This window comes from Kogia breviceps, chromosome 9, assembly GCF_026419965.1.
Source record: "Kogia breviceps isolate mKogBre1 chromosome 9, mKogBre1 haplotype 1, whole genome shotgun sequence".
Lineage (NCBI taxonomy): Eukaryota > Metazoa > Chordata > Mammalia > Artiodactyla > Physeteridae > Kogia > Kogia breviceps.
In genome coordinates this window covers 12,535,373-12,556,447 of record NC_081318.1, presented here as the reverse complement: position 1 = coordinate 12,556,447, position 21,075 = coordinate 12,535,373, and the positions used below count along the sequence as shown (strand labels likewise).

At 41.1% G+C, this 21,075-nt stretch overlaps 1 protein-coding gene across 7 annotated transcripts in view; it reads left to right on the top strand.

Annotated features, from left to right (window-relative positions):
• The first annotated feature begins 982 nt into the window (after window positions 1–982).
• Window positions 983–21,075, top strand: part of SSBP1 (single stranded DNA binding protein 1) — a 68,294-nt gene continuing 48,201 nt past the window's right edge. The window contains exons 1-9 of one of the 7 annotated variants that reach the window (XR_010842049.1): window positions 983–1,059; window positions 1,732–1,798; window positions 3,775–3,835; window positions 4,480–4,620; window positions 4,829–4,916; window positions 7,057–7,145; window positions 10,823–10,896; window positions 16,967–17,076; window positions 17,841–17,985. Coding sequence is in view for 6 of the 7 variants with exons in the window: in XM_067041971.1 (XP_066898072.1) it covers window positions 1,775–1,798; window positions 3,775–3,835; window positions 4,480–4,620; window positions 4,829–4,916; window positions 7,057–7,145; window positions 10,823–10,866 (447 nt within the window). In the remaining variant the exon portion in view is untranslated. The other 6 variants (XM_067041971.1, XM_067041969.1, XM_067041970.1 and 3 more) reach the window with 6 other exon arrangements.

Sequence of the window (21,075 nt, the reverse complement as noted above, 5' to 3'; positions counted from 1 at the left end):
ATGTTCTTGGAAAGTTTTTTGTTTTTGTTTTTGTTTTTTTGCGGTACGCGGGCCTCTCACTGTTGTGGCCTCTCCCGTCGCGGAGCACAGGCTCCGGACGCGCAGGCTCAGCGGCCATGGCTCACGGGCCCAGCCGCTCCGCGGCATGTGGGATCTTCCCGGACCGGGGCACAGACCCGCGTCCCCTACATCGGCAGGCGGACTCTCAACCTCTGCGCCACCAGAGAAGCCCGGAAAGTTTTTTTAAAATACATAAAAACGTGTGTATAGGGGCACACGTTTTTCCTGGTGCCTTAGGATCCTATCTGGCTCAGATACTGCATTTAATAAATATTTTCATATTTTATTCACGAATTTTTTGCCTTAATTCTGACTTTTGAAAACATTGCATTACTACTTATTTTGATTCCCATTTTTTTGGTGACCCTTAAATTTTGCGCTTTCGGCGCTTTCTCTACTACTTTTTCCGTTTTTTGTTTGTTTTTGTTGTTCTTTTTTTTTTTTTGCGGTATGCGGGCCTCTCACTGTTGTGGCCTCTCCCGTTGCGGAGCACAGGCTCCGGACGCGCAGGCCTAGCGGCCATGGCTCACAGGCTTAGTTGCTCCGCGGCATGTGGGATCCTCCCGGACCAGGGCACGAACCCGTGTCTCCTGCATCGGCAGGCGGACTCTCAACCACTGCGCCACCAGGGAAGCCCTCTTTTTGCTTTTGGAGGCCTGAACCTTTCTAGTTTTTTCCAGAGGCGCAGCTATCTTTGTTTGGTCCACCTTACCGAGTCCCGGGCCGGACCGGGAACCTCTTCAAATAGTAATTTCATTTCGCTAGAAACTTGCAAATAGGTTAACTGAACCACTTGGCGGCGTTGACTCATTCGCTCCCGCCCAGAAGGAAGCTCTCAGAACTACCGCGTTAAGGGGGCGTGGTTCCCACGGCGCCGGCCGGCCTCATTTCTACGACGCACGCAGCGGAATTTCCGTTTCCTCCTTCTCGCGCGCCTTGCGTCTGGGCAGTAACCGGAAATGAGTTCCAGCTTGGAGGCTGTCGGACCTTGAGCGTCAGGTGAGGGAGGGAGAAAGGGGTGTGAGGGTCCGCTTGGGTCCTGGAGGCGGTACTGTGTCGGTGTGTGGACCTTGTCTTCTCTCTCGCGCAGAGGACTCCGTGGTTTCGTCGTCCCTCTCAATTCCTTTACGTTGTTGGTTGGGAGCGTCATCTTGGAGAAGGGGCGCCCGCACATCTGGGCGGTGAGGCGGCGAAGGCCAGGGATCTCCTTGGTCTTTGGTGAAGGGGCTGGACGCGGTAGTTTTTGCGGCCACACGTTTCAGATTGAAGACCCATGCTAACATTTTAATATTTATTGAGCCCTTACTATGTCTTAGGAACTGTTTTAGGGGTATTGGGTGTAACAGTGAGTAAGTCCGACAGAAGTCCCTGCCCGAAGGCAACTTGCATTTTAATAAAATTTGAGAAGACAGTGGAACGGAAATGGGGATAGAATCAGGATTTTTTGGTGGGTTGGAGGAAGAGGAAGTTAAGGGGGATCAGAGAGACATGAAGGTGTGAGAGGGGCTTTCTGGGAGCAGGAGGGAGTCCTTCCCGTCCTCTGTGCAGGGCTGTTGATGCGATACGGTCGAAAGGTGAGTTGCGTAAAAGTCGTGGATGCAGTTAGGCACTTAGGACTCAGTGAATTCATGTTCTTGCTGTAGGACTTAATTGATCTCTTTTTTTCTTCAGGAAAAGGTTAAAGGTTAGATTGTAAGAAAAGGAAACAGAAGCCATGTTTCGAAGACCTGTAGTGCAGGTAATCACTTTTTCGTATTACTGTTGGGATGTGTTACTATAAGCCATAGTGATCAAATTTCTTTAGGCTTTTGCCTGCAGAGGCAAAAGTCCTTTGAGCCCACACACCTTGGTGTACTTATTTGACATGAGGGTTGGGGACAGATTTTACTTGGGTAAATAATGTTCACTAAAGCAAAACGAAACTTCTCTAGTGTGCTTCCATATATAATGGGAGTAATTACTTTTAAAAACATGTGCTGCTTGAACGTAGTTCAGTTAGAGAGCATTGAAAGTCGTTGTTGATCTGCAGCCTATGAGAACCGTTGTTCCAGCTTTTTAAAATTGTATTTTGAATAAGACAGGTGGTTTCTGTTCTGACCACGTGCCTCGTGTGTTGTCATCCTGCCTCCCCACCCCGCCCTGCCTCCTCGTGCTGAGGAGAGCAGATGAAGTCTCAGCATCACCACACGTTTACCAGGTCCACGATTGCTTCTCATGTCACCCAGTCAGACTCCTCCCCTGACCTCCTCAGTCAGCCTCGCCAGCCTTGAGCCAGCCTAGACCCCTTTTTGCTTGCTTTTAAGCTCATCTGGGCACCAAGTGCTATAGATTCTCCTTTAGAACACCTCTCTCACTCCTCATCTTGTGAAGATAAGGAAGAAGCAATTCCTCCGTGAAACCTGTTCACATTTCCCCCGCTCTGCTGTAGAGTTGGCCCTATATTCTTGGATCTGTACTAACTTATACGTACTTTTGAAACGTATACTTTTTCATGTGTTGAAATGTGAAGCATGGAAAAGTTATTCCTGTGTTAATACACGATTCTACAGTATTACGATATCTTTAAAGCCGTGTATAAAATAGTTAAATGTCTAATTTGAAAAGGTATCCCAGCTAAATGAATTCTTTCCCCATTTCTGCTCCTCCAGTAGGTCTTGATTTTTGTGTGCCCCCAATGAGGCAAACTGTTGTTCCATGAGACTTAGGAGCTCTGGCTCATCTGAGCACTCAGATTAGCACCTTCCTGGAATCGTGACACAGGTAGCAGATAGCAGTTTGATCTTTAATATGTTGTAACTCACATTTTTATTTTCTTACCCACTCTCTGCTCCCAAACATAGCGCTAGGATTCCATAGCCAGAAGTACCACCCCTGGAGTGGGTATTGTTTTAATTGGTCGCTTATTAACGGTGCCACCACTTGACACATGTTTCTCCGATGTAATGGTTAGCTCTCTGAACCCAGTGATGCTCCCAGTGATGTGTCCTCATATCTTGGCAGTAGCCCTTACACAGAATGTCCTTAAAGAGGCAGCAGCCTTGGGGTCAGACGGCCCTGGGATCTCGGCGTGACTTGCCACTTATTTCCTGGAGGGTTTTGGGCAAGTTACTCTGTCTCTTTGAACTTCATTTTTCTCATCTATAAAGTGGTGGTAATTTTACATAGTTTATAGATTTAGTCTGAGGAATAATTGATGAGAGGTAAAGCAGTTAGCGGGTGCTCAGTAATGATAGCTGTTGTTATCGTTGAGTGCTGCTTTTACATGGCAGTGATTCCCTTTGTCTGACAGACCGATTTGGGCAGGCATATCTTTGCACTTTATCAAAGAACCATGTTTGTTTATCTTAGACTTTTTTCTTTGGTCTGTCGAAAGCATGACTTTTTCCAACATGTATTTATTTATTTACCTTTTGTGTGCAAACACAGAGGCACCATAATCAGGAAGATTGCCACAAAAGAAGCGGGAGAGGACTATAAATGACCTCTCTTGGGTATACTGTGTAGTACCTCCTGTGTACCTGTGGGCTTCAGCAGTAGGCTGCCCTTAAGTGTTTGCATGGTCCTGGCTCTGTGTGATGGGCACACCTCTTGTCTTGTGTGGATGTATGCCATAGGAGCTACTGACTAGATGGTGACCACGTGTGAATGGGTCTTCTGTTTGTATTTGCCTTGCCCCCCGGATTAAAGCGGTTTTACTCATTTGTTCCACTTTAGGTCCTTCGTCAGTTTGTAAGACATGAGTCTGAAATAACTGGCAGTTTGGTTCTCGAAAGATGTAAGTAGTAGCTGATTTCCAAGTTTAAAGTGTGTTATTTATAGCAATATGCTAATATTCTCAGTGTTGCACAAGAGGTGTATTCGTTGGGTGATAATCTGTTGATCATCACGCTCTTGACTCATATTTGCCTCTCAGATCTTGGCCTTGCCCCACCAGGCTGCAGGACTCGTGTAAATTGGGCCCTTCTTCCTTTACCAGTCAGTTTTTACTCGCTCTTGTTGTTACTTGCCTGCCAAAGAATTTCCTTGAGTCCTGTTTGGTTATCTAAGTCTTCCAAGGGTATGTGCTGTTTGGCTGAAGTAGTGAATGTTTGTGAAAGCTGTTGTTTCACAGAAATAGTCCATTGTATTTATAAAGATATTCAGATTTGTTCTTTTAGCTCTACAGACAGTTTAAAGAAGAATTTAGATAAAGAGCTTAATGTTTGTTTTGTGGGGCTACTTCCTCTGAATATTTTCTCCTTTCTTGCCAATCCTCTTCTTCCCTCCCAACCTCTGTCTAATTTGCCCCTTCAACTTATTTTCAAACCTTCTAGAACTTGGGTTTTGCTTAATGCCAAGACTGAAGTTGGAGTAGTGTTTGTAGCTGTTCCTCCCTGGACATTTCTCTCAGTCTTGTTTTATCTACACATTGCCTTTCAGCTCTGAATCGTGTGCAGTTACTTGGTCGAGTAGGTCAGGACCCTGTCATGAGACAGGTAGAAGGAAAAAACCCAGTCACAATATTTTCTCTAGCAACAAATGAGATGTGGCGATCAGGGGAAAACGAAACACAACAAATGGGTGAGTACAAAAGCCCGGGCTCTTAATTTTATCAGCAGTAAATAGACATTATTTATCGTGAATTATCTAATTAGCTACTTTTAGAAAGGACCTTCTCTAATTCTGTTCTGCTCTTTTAGAAATTGTGGCATTGGTTTTGCTGGGAAATGTTGTCCTTTGGCACTTGTCTTTTGCATTTGTAACCACATTCCCTATTCTTGTGATTTAGGTGACGTCAGTCAAAAGACAACGTGGCACAGAATTTCAGTATTCCGACCAGGCCTGAGAGATGTGGCATATCAGTATGTGAAAAAGGGGTAAGTTGAGGAAGGAAGGATCTTACAGATGGAATGGTTTAAAGCAGGGGTCCCCAACCTCTGGGCCACGGACTGGTCCCAGTCCACGGCCTGTTAGGCCCTGGGCTGCACAGCGGGAGGTGAGCGGTGGGCGAGCAGCGAAGCTTCACCTGCCGCTGCCCATGGCCCACGTTACCGCCCAAGCCACCCGCCCACCCCCTCCATCCCCTCCACCCCCGTCCAGGGAAAAATTGTCTCCATGAAACCGGTCCCTGGTGCCAAAAAGGTTGGGGACCGCTGGTTTAAGAAACTGGTAACGTGTTCTCATGGACTGCGTAGCTCCTTTATTTATGTAGTACCACTAATTACTCTGTGTTAACCCAAGAGGTATTCATGCATTGCTTAATACTGTAAACATAGTGCATTGCCATACGTGACTAATTTAAAGGCTTTAACATGGTTTAGCCTTTTAAGAACTTATAATTTAGGGCAAAGAGGATGTGTACTCAAATGGAGCTGATGAGGTAAGAGAGAAGGCAAAGGGTACCGAGTACCATGTGAGCAAGTGCAGCAGTGCTGTTAGGAGCTCCCATGCCTCCACGGCCAGGAATCCCGAAGGCAGGTGTCTTGCCTCTTGGCTTCACATGATGGACTGACAGAGGGTCTGGAATGTCGGAAGCCTGACACAGTGAGTTGTTATGGTAATATTCACAGCGGTTATTTCATATTTGATAATTTTATGTAAGCTTAGTAGTTCCCTTTTGGAATGCTTGGATTGATTACGTATAAAAAGTATCTTTTCCAAATCCACAGAGGACAAAAGGATGTGTTTAACAGCAGTTGTAGTCATAGTATGTTTAGAAATGTACTTGTTTTATAGAAATAAAACATTTCATGTAAAATAATTTCAGCAGTAACTAAAATTTCTGTTTTTTTATAATAACTGCATACCTTTTCTTCATATGTACCTCCATTGTCATGTATGTATGATACGTGCATATATACGCATATAAACAGGAAATTTCAAGGAAAATGTCTATATGCAATTTCACCTACTGATTGATGAATCTGTGTGACTGTTCCCTTTGGCACCCAGTCATTTTACCAGTCTTGTCTGTTTTCTGTATTGTACAGTTTTGGTGGTGTTAGACTCTGAAAATTGGTGTCGTTATGGCCATTTTCTACTCTTTGAAATCAGAGTTACAGTTGTCTTCTAGTTCAGCCTTCTAGAGAATACAGTATAGTCTTAGTAATTAAATCTGAGTGAAATACTAAAGCTGAAAATTTTGCATTTTAATAATCTAAGTCTTTAGACTTAGAGAGTAAGTTTATGAACCTTAATATAGAAAGGAACTAACTAAAAAATAAATGAGGGCTTCCCTGGTGGCGCAGTGGTTGAGAGTCCGCCTGCCGATGCAGGGGACAACGGTTCATGCCCCGGTCCGGGAAGATCCCACATGCCGCGGAGCGGCTGGGCCCCTGAGCCATGGCCACTGAGCCTGCGCGTCCGGAGCCTGTGCTCTGCAACGGGAGAGGCCACAACAGTGGTGAGAGGCCTGTGTACCGCAAAAAAAAAAAAAAAGAAAAAAAAAAGAAAAAATAAATGAAAAAAATTAACAAATCTGTTAGAGAATCCAAAATCAGAGGTTACAGAAAATAACACATTGGAAATTAACCATAGAGATTTAAAGGATGCCACTAGGTTGCTCTTCATGGTCTAAGGTTGCTTTTTTTTTTTTTTTTTTTTTTTTTTTTCTCCTTTTTAAACTTCCATAAGGACCACGGTTAGCTCAAGGATGAAAACATTGTCCTTTTTCCTAGGTGTGGCAAGTCTGTGCACATTCTGTTTCACTACTTTTTCTGTTTGGCTGCACCATTTGGCTTGTGGGATCTCAGTTCCCTGACCAGGGATTGAACCTGGGCCCTGGCAGTGAAAGCCTGGAATCCTAGAGCTAGGATTCGTTAGGAATCCACTAGGCCACAAGGGAACTCTCTGTTTCAGTACTCTTAATTCTGAATTTTGAGAAGTGGTAGCAAAAATGAGGTTCTGTATGATTATCTGTTTCATCCTTAATGTATGCTTACCCTCTCTGACCTGACTCTTTCCTGTAAAGTACATTAGAATCTCCAGACTAAAAACTGTAAATTTTATTTATATCAGGTCTCGAATTTATGTGGAAGGGAAAGTAGACTATGGTGAATATATGGATAAAAATAATGTGAGACGACAAGCAACAACAATTATAGCTGGTAAGGCTCTTGTGATAATAGCTATTCTTTTTTTTTTTTTTTTTTCCTTTCCTTTTTTGAAAGCTTGGCGATGTTGTAACTTTACCTGAGGCTGTTAGTACTGATGCTAATGAGATTGTAAGGCACTTCACCAGGAGAATTCCAAGTGAGGTTTGTGGGCTTGCTCCAGGTTTCTACATTTATCTCTTCCTTTAGAAAATTATCTCTGTACTCACAGTTTTAGTTCACAAGTAACTTATCAGTTGAACTGTCTATGCCAGTACTTATTATTTGGACTTAGAAAACCTTTTTGAAGGACATGGCCTAAACAGGGAGAAGCATGTGTCGAGACAGAGTTATACTAAAGTGAGTGGCATTAGACATTTGTGCAGATTTGTTCAGAACCTGTTTGATACTTAACATGATGATTTTGTTTTAAATTTTTGTTCTCATTAAACAAAATACAAAACAACACAGAAAAGGTGGACACACGAAGCTTCAGGAGGTTAAGAAGGTATCCTCTAGAGCAGAGTTTTCAAACTTTTCTGAAAATTCTATAAGAATTTTGAAAATAATGTACCCCTTTGAACATGTTTAAGTTGACATTAAATTTTTTTAATGTAAAATTATGTTACTCTCAAAGGTATTAATGGATCTAAATATTATAGCAATTTGATATCCATCATCATTAAAAAAGATACAAACTCCTCAACATTTGGAAATTTTACATTATTCCCTTTTCTCTGAACTTGTTTTTCAATTTCATTTTCTCCTCAGAAGTGTACCTTAATATATTGTATAGTCAAGACTCTTTTGTCACTCATTCAATTAACTGTAACAAAAGTACATGCGTAAATAGAAATTTAAATTATTATTATTATTTTTTTTTTGCGGTACGCGAGGCTCTCACTGTTGTGGTCTCTCTTGTTGCGGAGCACAGGCTCCGGATGCTCAGGCTCAGCGGCCATGGCTCACGGGCCCAGCCGCTCTGCGGCATGTGGGATCTTCCCGCACTGGGGCATGAACCGTTGTCCCCTGCATCGGCAGGCGGACTCTCAACCACTGCGCCACCAGGGAAGCCCAGAAATTTTAAAATATCTAAAAAAAGAAGTCTGCAACAGTAGAGCTCTAAATGTTAGATTTCTCCTTGAATTGGGTAATCATTACAGTTGTTTTTAGAACATAATTGACCAAAACAACTTTAGTATATATGTATACAAACTAAAATTTTATTGAAAATATATGTTAATGATATAGATGATGCAGTTTTTGCCTTTTGGATAAATTGCTAAATTAGTTAAGTATTCATTCTGTTCTCTTGTTTTTTAGCGATATAAAAACTGAGAAACCTTGTTTTGATAAATAAGTAGATGGGACTAAAAGAACTTTTATTATAGTAGTATCTTAGTATTTATGAACTTTTGAGGTATGCCCCAATTAGATATCATTTAAAAATTAATTTTTTATCATGGAAAATGTCAAACACACACAAAAGGAGAGAGAATAGTGAGAAACGAAAACTCCCATCATGCAGCTTTAACAATTATCAACAGATGGCCAATATTATTTCATCTATGCCCCAGCCCCCTTTACCCCACCTGGATTATTTTGAGGGAATCTCAGACATTATATTATATCATCCGTAAATATTTCAGTAGGTATCTCTGAAAGATACAGATTCCTTTTTAAAACATAACTATAGTGCTATTATCACACCTAATATTAAGAAATTATTGTTAAATGTTTTTTACCAGATGTTATAGTATTGAAGTTTCTTTGACTGCTTCATACCAGTCCATACATCATATTACATGGTTTATATGTATCTTAAGTGTCTCTTATTTTCTTTTTTTAAACAACAGAAATGAATTTTCTAACAATTCTAGAGGCGAAAAGTCTGACAACTTAAGTTTCCTAATTGACAGATTTTCCTCTTTGTCTTTTCACTTGCTCCAGAGTTTGTCTTAACTGCTGTGCCATATGGATAAATTATAATTTGTTGTAAATAATAATCATATATTTTCTTACTGGTTTCTTTGAAAGTATACTGACCTTGATAACTTAGATGAGGTTTTTTCTGACCAGTTTGCTTTCATAATTCGAGTGGTTTGTTTTTTTGTTTTGTTTTGTTTTTTTTTGTGGTTCGCGGGCCTCTCACTGTTGTGGCCTCTCCCGTTGCGGAGCACAGGCTCCGGACGCGCAGGCTCAGCGGCCATGGCTCATGGGCCCAGCCGCTCTGCGGCGTGTGGGATCTTCCCGGACCAGGACACGAACCCGCGTCCCTTGTATCGGCAGGGGGACCCTCAACCACTGCGCCACCAGGGAAGCCCTCTTGAGTGTTTTGTTAGTAAATTACTTCTTACCTGCCCTGTTCCTCCTTGGGTCGAACCTCCAGATGCATCTACCTATTCACAAATTTTTTTCTAGACCTGTATATGGTATAGAACTACCCTTGTGATTTCAGCAGTGGAAGGTCAAGCTTTCGAATAAAATAATTGACAGTTTAAAATCTATTGATCATGTATTTATGAAGCATTTAACACTTTTCATATTCCCCTGTAAACCTGTTGTGAGGGCAAATTTTGGATCGTGCAAATGTTATAAACCAGGCCAAATAGAAGCATTTCAAATTATCTGCCTTTTTTTTTCTTGTCACTAGTATTCACTAGCATGAATGATTAAGCAGTTAACATAGGTTTATGGCTAATAGTAAAATTGAACAGGTCTTTAGTGACATTAGGATGGAAGGGAATAGAGTTTTAATTTGGCTGATCTGTTTTATAGGCCATATTTTTTTTCTCCTTTGGATCAATGTAGCTTAAAAATAACCACCAGCAGGTGGCACGCTTGTCTTTTTTACACAGTGATGTCAGTTCTGATAATCTCTTCTAAATACTAACCATTCTGTACCAAAACATTCTAGTTTTAGAAGACTACAGTCGTCAACAAATATTCAATTACTATATAACAACCATTATTGAATAATTCTGAAGTTTTAAGAATGTAGGTCTTTCGGTGTTATACGGGAGATACTACTTCTTTTCCTTTGCTTGTCCTAAACTGACTCTGCACTATATTTTAAGAGCAATGTCTGATATTTTGGGGTAAAAATGTTCTCTCTGATATACTGATTAGTAAAAATTTTCTCAAGAGTGAATATATAAAACTCATTCTGTTTTAAAATTTAAAAATAAAATGTGTTCTATACAAGTGTTCAGACTTAAAAAACATAAGTCTGTCTGTGCGATGGGGCCGTTTGTTGAACCCTGCCCTTTCTCCATCCCTCCAGCCTGTGGACTGTGATGCCGGGATCCTTTTCTCTGTGAGGATGTACTCCCTGGTTTAATGGCATCTGTCTGAGCACTGCAAGCATCAGAATTTGTGACTAGCTCTGTTGTAGAAAGTTATTGCTGAGAAGACCTTAGCTATCTTCAGGGAAGATGACAAGTATCCCACCTTTTCTCACAAGGTCTGAGTTGTCGAGAAACAGTTGAAGCCCAGCTTTTAGCTCCGTTATGCCTATTGTATATACCTCTCAAGGACACAGCAAGCCATATAGCAAGAACATAATACTTTGAGAATTTGTCTAAAGTCTTTTCAGTGAATAGCACTAAAATATGTATGTGGTAGAGGGGAATGATTAACTGAGATGGAGAAAGCGTTCTGAAAATAACATTTATGCTTTGGCTTCTTTACAGATAACATTATATTTCTGAGTGACCAGACGAAAGAGAAGGCATAGAGCGGACGATTCTTCTCTGGCCATTGTTTGGTACAGTCTCGTTTCCAAATCTTGATAGTCTTTATAGTTTCTGAGGACAAGAATTAAAATACTCTATGTAAAATGAGTGATAATATTTTTCCTGACTGCCATCCTCCTTCCCCTTTTTGTGTCTTGAGCCTTGGTAGCTCCTGTATGGTTTTTTGTTTTTTTGTTTTTTTTGTTTTTTTTGTTTTTTTTGTTTTTGGTGGTACGTGGGCCTCTCACTGTTGTGGCCTCTCCTGTTGCGGAGCACAGGCTCTGGATGCACAGGCTCAGCGGTCATGGCTCACGGGCCCAGCCGCTCTGCGGCACGTGGGATCTTCCCGGACCGGAGCACGAACCTGTGTCCCCTGCATCGGCAGGCGGATTCCCAACCACTGCGCCACCAGGGAAGCCTGCTCCTGTATGTTATGGTATTCACTAGTTGTTTATTCTTTAAGAGATGGTTTCTATGTGTAAGTACACAAAATAGTGAACTGTTAGGTTCATCCGTGTTACGGCAGAGGGATGACTGTCCTTTCGGAAGGCCCCCCGACCCCTTGTTTGTGCACACTTGTATTATAGTATTGATTTAGCCACTCAGTGTTTATTGAGCATTGCTGTACGTCATACATTTATCCCATGGTTGTAATACTGATTTCCTTATCTGTTTGGTTTATAGACTAGAAGGCAAGAACTGTATCTTCTTTACGTACCTGCGTCTTAACCATTGCTTGGCACAGAATAGGCAATAAATGTTGACACATGAACGATCCCAATGGGATGTTAAGCTTTAGCCTAAATTGTAGGGGCTTGCTGAACAGTGGTTAATATCTAATCTAAATAGCTTCAAGATGAACCTACATTATTCACATCTTCTGTTTTTGGACAGTTTCACTAGTAACATTTGTGAAGCAGAGTTTACTAGCAGTAAAGACCTAAAGTATAACTAGGGATGAAGTAGTCCATCTCCAGGTGATGACATAGCCTCTGGTTTCACTATTTTCTATCTTTCTAAACCCCATTCTCTGTCCTTTTAGTCTCATACAGAGCTCGCAGGGGGAGTCCCTGCCTCTCTAGGTTTTAGCGCCCCAGGTATGACATTTTCCTCTTATTTTTCTACATGGCCTCTTGATGTACATACTGTGTACAATTGTGTACACACAGTTACCTTTATTATAAGATTCTGACAGAGTACTAGTAATTTACTAGTAAATATTACATAAAACAAACTCAGTTTTTTAATGCATCTTTTACTTTTACATGTCCTCTCCCCTCTGCCTGAGAGAGTGTGGTGCTAACTGTAGCCTAGATCCTGCTGGACTCTAACAGGTTCAGAATTCACACGTTATTTTATGGACCCTTGACTTTTTGTTTTAAGGTATTTTCTGCACACATCAGCAGCATTTTGTACTCACAGTTTGGTTAAGGAAAAATGGAGTTCCTTAGCTTTATCCTTTCTTTTGCCCAGGAACAGTAGAAAATTAATTACTGTTTCCTCATATCAGCTATCTTTATTTATTTTAAAATTTTAATTATTTTTTTTCAACCATCTTTTTCTTTTTTCCCTGTAGCTGGGACCATTAATCAGCATATTAAGTCTGCTCTCTTGAGTTCCCACATTAAAACTGTCTGGTGACGTAGTCTTTACTCCTTTATGCCACATTCCTTAAGCAAAATTGTAAAATAGATAAACTTTGTCTTTTGGGCAACTTTTTATTTTTTTCCTCAGCAAAGGTACTTTTATGCTCCTTCAAAGTTGTGAGAAGTTAATGTGGATTATATTCCTGTTTAAACTGAGTGATGAGTCTGTGCTTTGGGAAAGTGACATGGTGAACAAAACTGCTTAATTACCAACCCCAAGCGATTCTGAGTCCAGGGTGCAGGGGCAGAAGAGTGTGTCCTCCAGGATCCCTGTGAGCTGAGCGGCTCTTCTGCAGACTCTCGCTGGAGATTGCTTGAGAGGTGCTCAGGCTGGGCAGCAGTGCTTTCAGAGTCAGGTGTTCAGTGCGGAGGCCTCAGCGTGCACGTGATACTGCAGACCCAGGGTCCACAACCAGGCAGGCTATGGGAGCATAAACTCTGCCCTCCCCCGCAGGCAGCCCCGTCTCCTGAGAAACTTTCTACTGTTCCCAGCCTAGTCTCAGAGTAGACCTGTGGAATCTGATAGCAGTAACAGACCATAGGGGTCTTCTAGTCCAAGTTTTGTGTCCTGCATTTCCTTTTTTCATGTTCTTATGGTGTCAGGGAATGTACCTGCAGAAAACTGCCCTGTGACTTTGATTTTGGGATTCTGGGTTAGGTAGAAAGATGAGTATGATCCATGGAAGTGTGGGAGAAAAAGTGTCAAAAAGCATGTGTGGTGTTATTCCCATATTTGAAAAAGAAGTAATTGATATAAATATATACTTAGAAGAGTCTGGAAGGAGAAAAATCAAAATGCTCTGATGATCTCTTGAGAAGATTATGTATGATTTTCCTTATTTTTTACACTTTTGTATTTTTTTTTTTTTTTTTTTTTTTTAGTATTGAGTATTACCTATATAAGAAGTAAATAAAGCTCTTTACATTTTGGAGGAAAAAATCTTTCCATTATTTCCAAGCCAGGCTTGCTCTCCTCATTCACCTTAAGCTAGTACCACTTCATGTGCTAGAGGTTAACAAGATATTCTTTCATGTTTTTTCCCCCCATTATCTGTATCGTAACACCTCATGCTTAAACACTTCATTTCTTTTTTTTTTTTCTTTTTTTCTTTTTTTCTTGTATTCTCCTCTTAACAAACGTACACAACCCAGAATATGGCTGACTAGCCCAGATAAGATCCACTATTTGCTGCAAGGTGCAGTTCTCAGAGAGTCATCCATTTCTTAAAAATCGCTGGATGATTGATCAGTCCAAAGACATCTGAAAACACCAGACATGTTTCTGTGGCTGTTTTGGGGATTACTTGTCATTGCCAACTGGGTTTCAGTCTAACCTTTGTAGCTCATTTAGGGGAAATTAATGGTAGTTTCTCATTGTTCCCAAAAGATAGTGTGTAATTCTTGAAGGCACTGTTGTCTTTTACTCAGACTACCCATTCGCCCTTGTCCAGCTCAGCCGAGCACAGTGACATTTTAGGGCTTTGTAAATGTGTGTTGTTCAGTTGGATTGCCGTGAAACATCAACATGAAAATGAGGGCAGAATCACTTTACTTATTTTGCTGTCAGGGTTTGCATTATGTGCCCTGAAGATTTGGTGGGAGTAACAGCGAGCAGATCATTGTAGAAAATGAGAGATAATCCCAAGGTTAATGCGCTACAGAGAAATATCTTACAAGGTAACAGTAATCATATTAACTGCTGACATTTATTGTGTGCTCACCACCTGCACACAAGGCCCTGAGCTAAGTGCTTTTTATCATTGTCTCATTTAACTGTTAGCCTAAGAAGAAGGTAGTATTATCCCCGTTTTACAGGTGAGGAAACTTGAAATGGAGAAGTTAAGAGACGTGTCAAAGTCACGCAGCTTGTGAGAGGCACTCCTGGGGTTTGAACTTGGGCACGTGAAGTTTGCATTTTGCCTTCTGCCTACAGACTCCTTCCTGCCGCCTTCCCACTCGCACTGGCCCTACATAACCAGAAACCCCACTGCTGACTTCTGACCAGCGCCCTCTGCAAGGTGCATCTGGATTGCACCAGGAGTTCAGTACATAGTAGGTGTTGGTTGCGGGGGAGAATTACCAGTGAGGGAGAAATAGCTCTACCTCTTTATTCTTTCTCATTTTCAGTCCGATGATCCCACAGGAAGATAAGTCACACTTAATTTCTCTACCAGGTTATCTTTACATATTCCTCTTCCTTTTTGTCAAGCAGTGTCTCTTTACTGGTTAAAATACATTCGGAGTGTCTGCTCCTTTTATTGTTTCCTATAATTGTTCCCTTCCTACTGAGCATTGAAATTGTCAGGAAGGTTGTTCAAGAATTTGTCAGGCTCACTTTTTAGAGAGTGAGACTTCTGGCAGGCACCAACAGCATTGAAGTCCCCTCTCAAAACTACTGTACTTGGCCCCTGTGCTAGCCCCACAGTCTGTGATAGGATGATGTGTCGCTTTTTCGGCTGTCAGAGTCATGCATCCACAATATTGAAATTTTTCTTTTCCTCTCTTTACCCTTCATCCATTAGCTCTCTGCCATGCTTTGGACCTTAGGGTCCTATTTGTCCAAATAAGTGTACATCTTTTTTAGTTTTTTTGCTGTACCAGTCATTTGGGAAAAAGGTGGTCTGTCATGATAGTTCACTTAAGGCTGTGCAGTCAGAAAGCCTGCACTTGAATTTTTGCTTTACTCGGAGCAGCTGGGTGAACTCTGGTGAGTTTCTTAACTTTCCATGCCTTTGATTTTTGTTGTTTTGTTTTCCTGTGAGTAAAACAGGGATAATAGTAGTTGTACTTTTATAGGCCTACCGTGAAGAACACAGTAAGTAATACCTGTAACTTAGCACATCGTAACTGAACCAAGTGCTCAATACATGCTGGCTGTTATTACTGTCGTTGCAGTTATTTTAAACAAGGTGTATCTCTCTTTCAGTCACCGTGCCCGTCTCACCAAGTCTCAGGAGATACTTAGGAGAGCATTTTAATTTCAGTTTATCATATTTGACCTTTTTTTGTTGAATTATTAATGTCTGTGGATTACTGAGTACGTATTCCACTTTGGTCATTTTTTTTCCTTTGGTTTGTTGTTAAACTTCTGTGGCTGTTTTCAATTAACCTGGGCATCTTTTTGCACTCAGAGGCCATGTGGGCACCTGCTATATGCCATGCAGCCGTGCAGCGTGGATGTAGGGGTGAATCTGACAGGACTCCTGCACTGAAGGGACTCGCAGTGTAGGGTGGTGGGGGTCGGGTGGGAGGGGTAAAAGCAGGAGTTGTGTAGACAAGTGTGATACGGTGGGAGGGACACTTCTAGTCATGGTAGAAACAGTCCTGTGGGGCGCAGAAGAGAATAGTTAGGTTAGTTTTCAGCAGAGGAAACAGCATGAACGGAGGTCCAGAAACTTAAAAGTATATGAAGCATTCAAAGATAAAACACAGAAGGTATTCAAGGTTAGATTGTAAAGGGCGTTGAAAGCTTGCAGAGGACTTTGGCAATGGGGATCCATAGAATGTTTTAAAACAGGGACATCTCATCAGAATTGTGCTTTAGAAATGTGTGTGAAGACAGTTGAAGGGTTAGGAGCAAAGCCTGGCGGTAGTTAGGAAGCTACTGAATAAGCCTGGGAAGGTTAGTAAAGTGGGGATGAGAGGTGACACGAGGGATGTTTAGGATTCACGTTGCCTCATTCATCGTGTACCAACTGTGTGCCCGATCCTGTGCCAGGCTCTGGGTTGGAGATAACCGAGAACGCATAGCTCTTGTCCAGGATCTAGTGGTGACAGAACAGGTGTTGGTGGTAAGAGAAAAGGCAATCAGAAGATAATTTTTTTTTCTAAATTTTAATATTTTACTTAACCCACTGTATATAAAATATTCCAACATGTCGATATAAAAAGTCATCAAGGGAGTATCATACACTCCCCTCCTGTCCGTCCTCAGTCTTGGCATCCGGTGTGTGTTACACCTACTCCCGGTCATGCTGTCCGGCCTCAATTTAGAGCTCGGTGCCCTCTAGTGACCCCCCTGGTGGACTGCGTGGGTCTACCCGGGTGCCTGAAAGCATCCCAGAGGCCACTTCGTGGGACTCCAGAAGATAATTTTGAAACTTCTGCTTGGGCAGCTGTGTAGATGATGACATTTTATTAGAGACTGAGGAACACGGATGTGGCCGCAGATTTGAGAAGAGCGAAGATAATGAGTTTAGTTTTGAAAATAGTTTAACTGTAGACTTTCTAGCATATATTTGGGAGGGTGAAGGTTAACGAGTCTGGTGCTCAGGAGAGACGCTGAGGCAAGAGTGACTTTATTTTTCTTCTGCCAGACACATTGTAAGCAGATTTTTGTGAGATAACTTTCAGATGATGCCAGGATTCCAGCTTCCTGTTGTGGAAAACCATATTGTGGGGAGGATTTCCGGTTGCCTACCTGTTTTATGATGTACATGGGATTTGTTCCAATCAGGAATGGCATGATGACAGACACAGAGACAACTGCTTTTGAACGAAGAATTTATTACTTACAGTTCTCAAGAGGAGGGCATGCAACACACCATGCCAGGACCACACGGAGAGGTACCAGAGTAGGTCAGGAGGCCGAAGGAGCAAGGGAAAAGCATGGGTCAGAGCTTTTATTGTTGTTTTCATGGGAAAAGAATGGGTGAGACAGGATAGGAGAGCCGAGCGAGTTTAGGATTGGACGGTTTGAATACATTTCAGCAGGCAGTGGGTAATAGGGGTGGTCCCTAGTTGTCAGGTACCTTGCTCTGGGATTTCAGGCAGAGGAATAGTGTCCTGGACTTCAGGAGCCTGATGAAAGGCTAATGAGGGGTATGAACTCAGGGTTGCTTGGTGTGCATATCAAAGGCTGAACTCAGGGTTGCTTGGTGTGCATATCAAAGGCATGTTCATGGGCAAGTCCTTTACTGTTTCTAGGAATCAGCTGTCATTTGGGGGTGGAGTGGGGAAAGTCCCTCCCAGGGTCTGCCAGGCCCCAAGATGTCAAAGCATCGTAAAATACAGAAAATGAGAAACGTCATTAAAAAAAGAAGAAGAAGAAACGTTGTTAATATGATACCCAATATCTATTACTCCTTCTACATTTACAGGACCCATATTTTATTGGAGATGACTGTGAACAGCTAAAATACTGTATTTCTATTCTCCTTTGCAGTCAAGGGTTGCTAAGGGGCTATAAGCAGAAGTTATATGATGGTGTTTCCAGGGAAGTTCCTTCAGTGAACTAACTCTGTTGGGAGGCTCTTCCTGTGTGCTTCTTTAAACGCTCATTTGGCTTTTTCTTGTCTGAAATGTGGACATTGTGGCTGAATCTCCACTAGTGGTCTTGGAGCGTGATGCAGTCTTCAGGATGGAAGACAGAAGAAGTTGGGACCTGTGATGACCTGGAACCACCATACCAGTCCTGGACAGTTTACTCTGGACTTCTTTTGGAGACACAAATAAATCTCTATCTTGTTTAAGCCACTGATTTGTGCTTTGCAGTTAAAACTGATCCTTATGAATTTATACATTCTTACCTTTATCTCCATATACCTGATCAAGTCATTACTCTTGCCTTTCTCTTGTATGACTTCCACTGTAAGTAGAAGTAAAATCTCACCTCTGCTCCCACAGTCCTTCAGGCTTTTAACTTATGTCTCATTCTAAATTTGAGGAGGGGATTGGAACAAAGACACACAAAACCTTAGCAATTAGCCTTAAAAAGCATGAATTTGAGCACACTCTCTCATCAAATAAATATTGTTTAATTTTGCTTGAAGTCCCTAATGAGGACCCTTAGTTAACAGCCCCCTGTTAAATAAAGGAACACTTAAGAACAGAAGTACTGCCCTTATGCTTCTCCTGGCAGTATTGCAGACTAGATAATCTGGAGTGAGGAAACTTCCCACAGGAAAATAACCAGATCCTAAGTATAACATAGTTTTTATTTGCATCATTGGATGTCTTAGTTGGGGCTGCTATAACAAAATACCATAGGCTAGGAGATGTAAACAACAGGCATTATTTTCTCACTATTCTGGAGGCTGGAAGTCCCAAGATCAGGGTACCAGCATGGTTTCTCGTGAGGCCTGTGTTCCTGGCTTGTAGGTGACCACCATCTCACTGTGTGCTCATGTGACCTCTTATTTGTGAGTGTTGGCAGAGAGAATGAGAGCTCTGGTATCTCTTTGGAGGAACTAATCTGTTGTATCAGGGTACAGTTAGGAAGGGAAAGAAAAGTTTTAAGACAGGAAAGGAAGAAAGTTACAAGGCTGTGATTACATAGAAGATACAAAAGAATCTATGGATGAGTAATTAAGAGTTGCTGGAAATAAGATCAGTATACCAAAGTCAACAGCAAAGAAAATGTAGTTTTAAAAAGATGCCGTATACAAGAGCATCAGAAGATGAAAAATGTCTCCAGGTGTGTGGTCCCTATGGAGGACATAAAACTTACTGAAATACATTAAAAGAAGACTTAAACACATTGGTACACCATTTTGATTTATTGGAAGCATCAAAATGTAAAGATGTCAACCTTCCCTAAGTTGATGTTTACAGATCAAAAATTCCCATAAGTGTTTTGGGGCAACTGGACAAGTTGATTCTAAAGGTGTATTGTTGAGCAAAGGTCTAAGACCAGTCAGCATGTTCCTGAAGAGGAAGAGTGAGATGGGTAGCTTGCTCTGCCAGTTGGCAAGACTGTTTTTTTTCTTTTTTGAAAGCAATGTTACAGTGATAAGTATACTATGGATGCAGGAATAAACAAATAGAACAGTGGTGTAGATTAGAGAACCCACAAACAGACCATGCATATATGGAAAGTATATATGACAAAAGTGGCATTCTAGATGACTGGGTAAAGTATAGATTATTCAATAAATGATGCTAGGAAAAATTTGTCATCCATAAATCAATAGAAAAAAGTGAAATTGGATCTCTACCTTACACCTTATGCAAAAGTCAATTCTTGGTTATTTAAGGAGTAAAAGGAAAAACTAAAAAATTTTGGAAGAGAGGAATTCCCTGGCGGTCCAGTGGTTAAGACTTGGTGTTTCCACTGCTGGGGGCCTGGGTTTGATCCCTGGTCAGGGAGCTAGGATCCTGCACGTCTTGTGGGGTGGCCTAAATAAATAAACAATAGGAGGTAAAAATTAAGGGGGAACTTTCCCCCTTCTTTAGAAAAAAAATTGGGGAGAAGAAAATAAAGGACAATGGCTTTATAATTTGGGGGTGTGGAGTGTTATTTTTAAAAAAAAAAAAAACTTGAATGCAGAAAAGAGTGATAAATTTAACTTTAAAATAACCTTTTTTTAAACCAAAAATCACCATAAAGAAAGCAAAATGACACATCACAAACTGGCAGAGAAAATATTTGAAATAATATAACTGAAATACAATCTGGAACATATAAAGACCTACAAAGCAAAAAGACTATGATCTAGAATATATGAAAACCTACGGAGCAATAAGAAAATGACAGCTTAGTACAAAAATGGTCAAAGACAGGCATTTCACAGAGAAGGAAATATAATCCATTAATATATGAAAAAGTGGTCAACCTCATTAATCCAGGAAATGAAAACCAGAAACTGCGATGAACTTTCAAGACCTCCATGCTCGTGAATTTTAACACATTTGAAAGAACAAAGTGTGAAGGAGGATGTCGTGGACCAATGGAAACTAGTGGGGGGAGTGTAAATTGGCACCTCTTTTCGAGGGAGATTAACTTGCCTTGTTTGAGAAATCATTTTGATATTGTTGAAATTTCACCTAGTTATTCCACCTTTAAGGTACACTCCATAGGAAACGCTTACCCATGTCGCCCAAGAAACAGGGCCAAAGGTGTTCATAGCAATAATGTACATAATAGTATAAAACTGCAAACAACCCCAAGGTTCATCCACAGAGAATGGATAAATGCTCACACAGTAGATTATCATACAGCTGGGTAAATGAGTTACAGTTATCCTGTAACAGGAATAGCTTTTATAAACATGGTGTTCCTCTGGTTGCAGAGGGTATTTGTTATACCATGTTATTTTTATAAAGGTTAAAATCAAACAAGTATACAATATTTTAATGGATAGATATATGATAAAACTATTCAAAAAGACATGATAAATACAGAATTCAAGATGAGTTACCATAGGAAGCTGAGGGAAGGAACAAGGGGCAGGACACAGAAGAAGCACACGTGCCGTGGTACCACTGGTGATGTTTTACTTAAGTTGGGTGGTGGGATTACGGGTACTTATTTTGTTTGCTTTATAATTTACCTATGTTACATGTATTTTTATATGTATTAAATATTACATTAAAAGAATAGCAGTTTTCATAAAAATATCCTAAGTATGGGTAATGTATAGGGCAGTGACCCTATTAATAGCTAACGTTTAAAAACCCTCCTGCATTTTTACATTTTTATAATCACTATCTTCCTCACTGTAACAATTCTGTGAAATAGGTACTATTGTTATGCCCGTTTCACAGATGAGCAAATTTAAGTTTAGGAAGATTAGCTTGCCTAAGGTCACATAGCTAATGAGCAGTGGCCCTCAGATTCAAATCCAG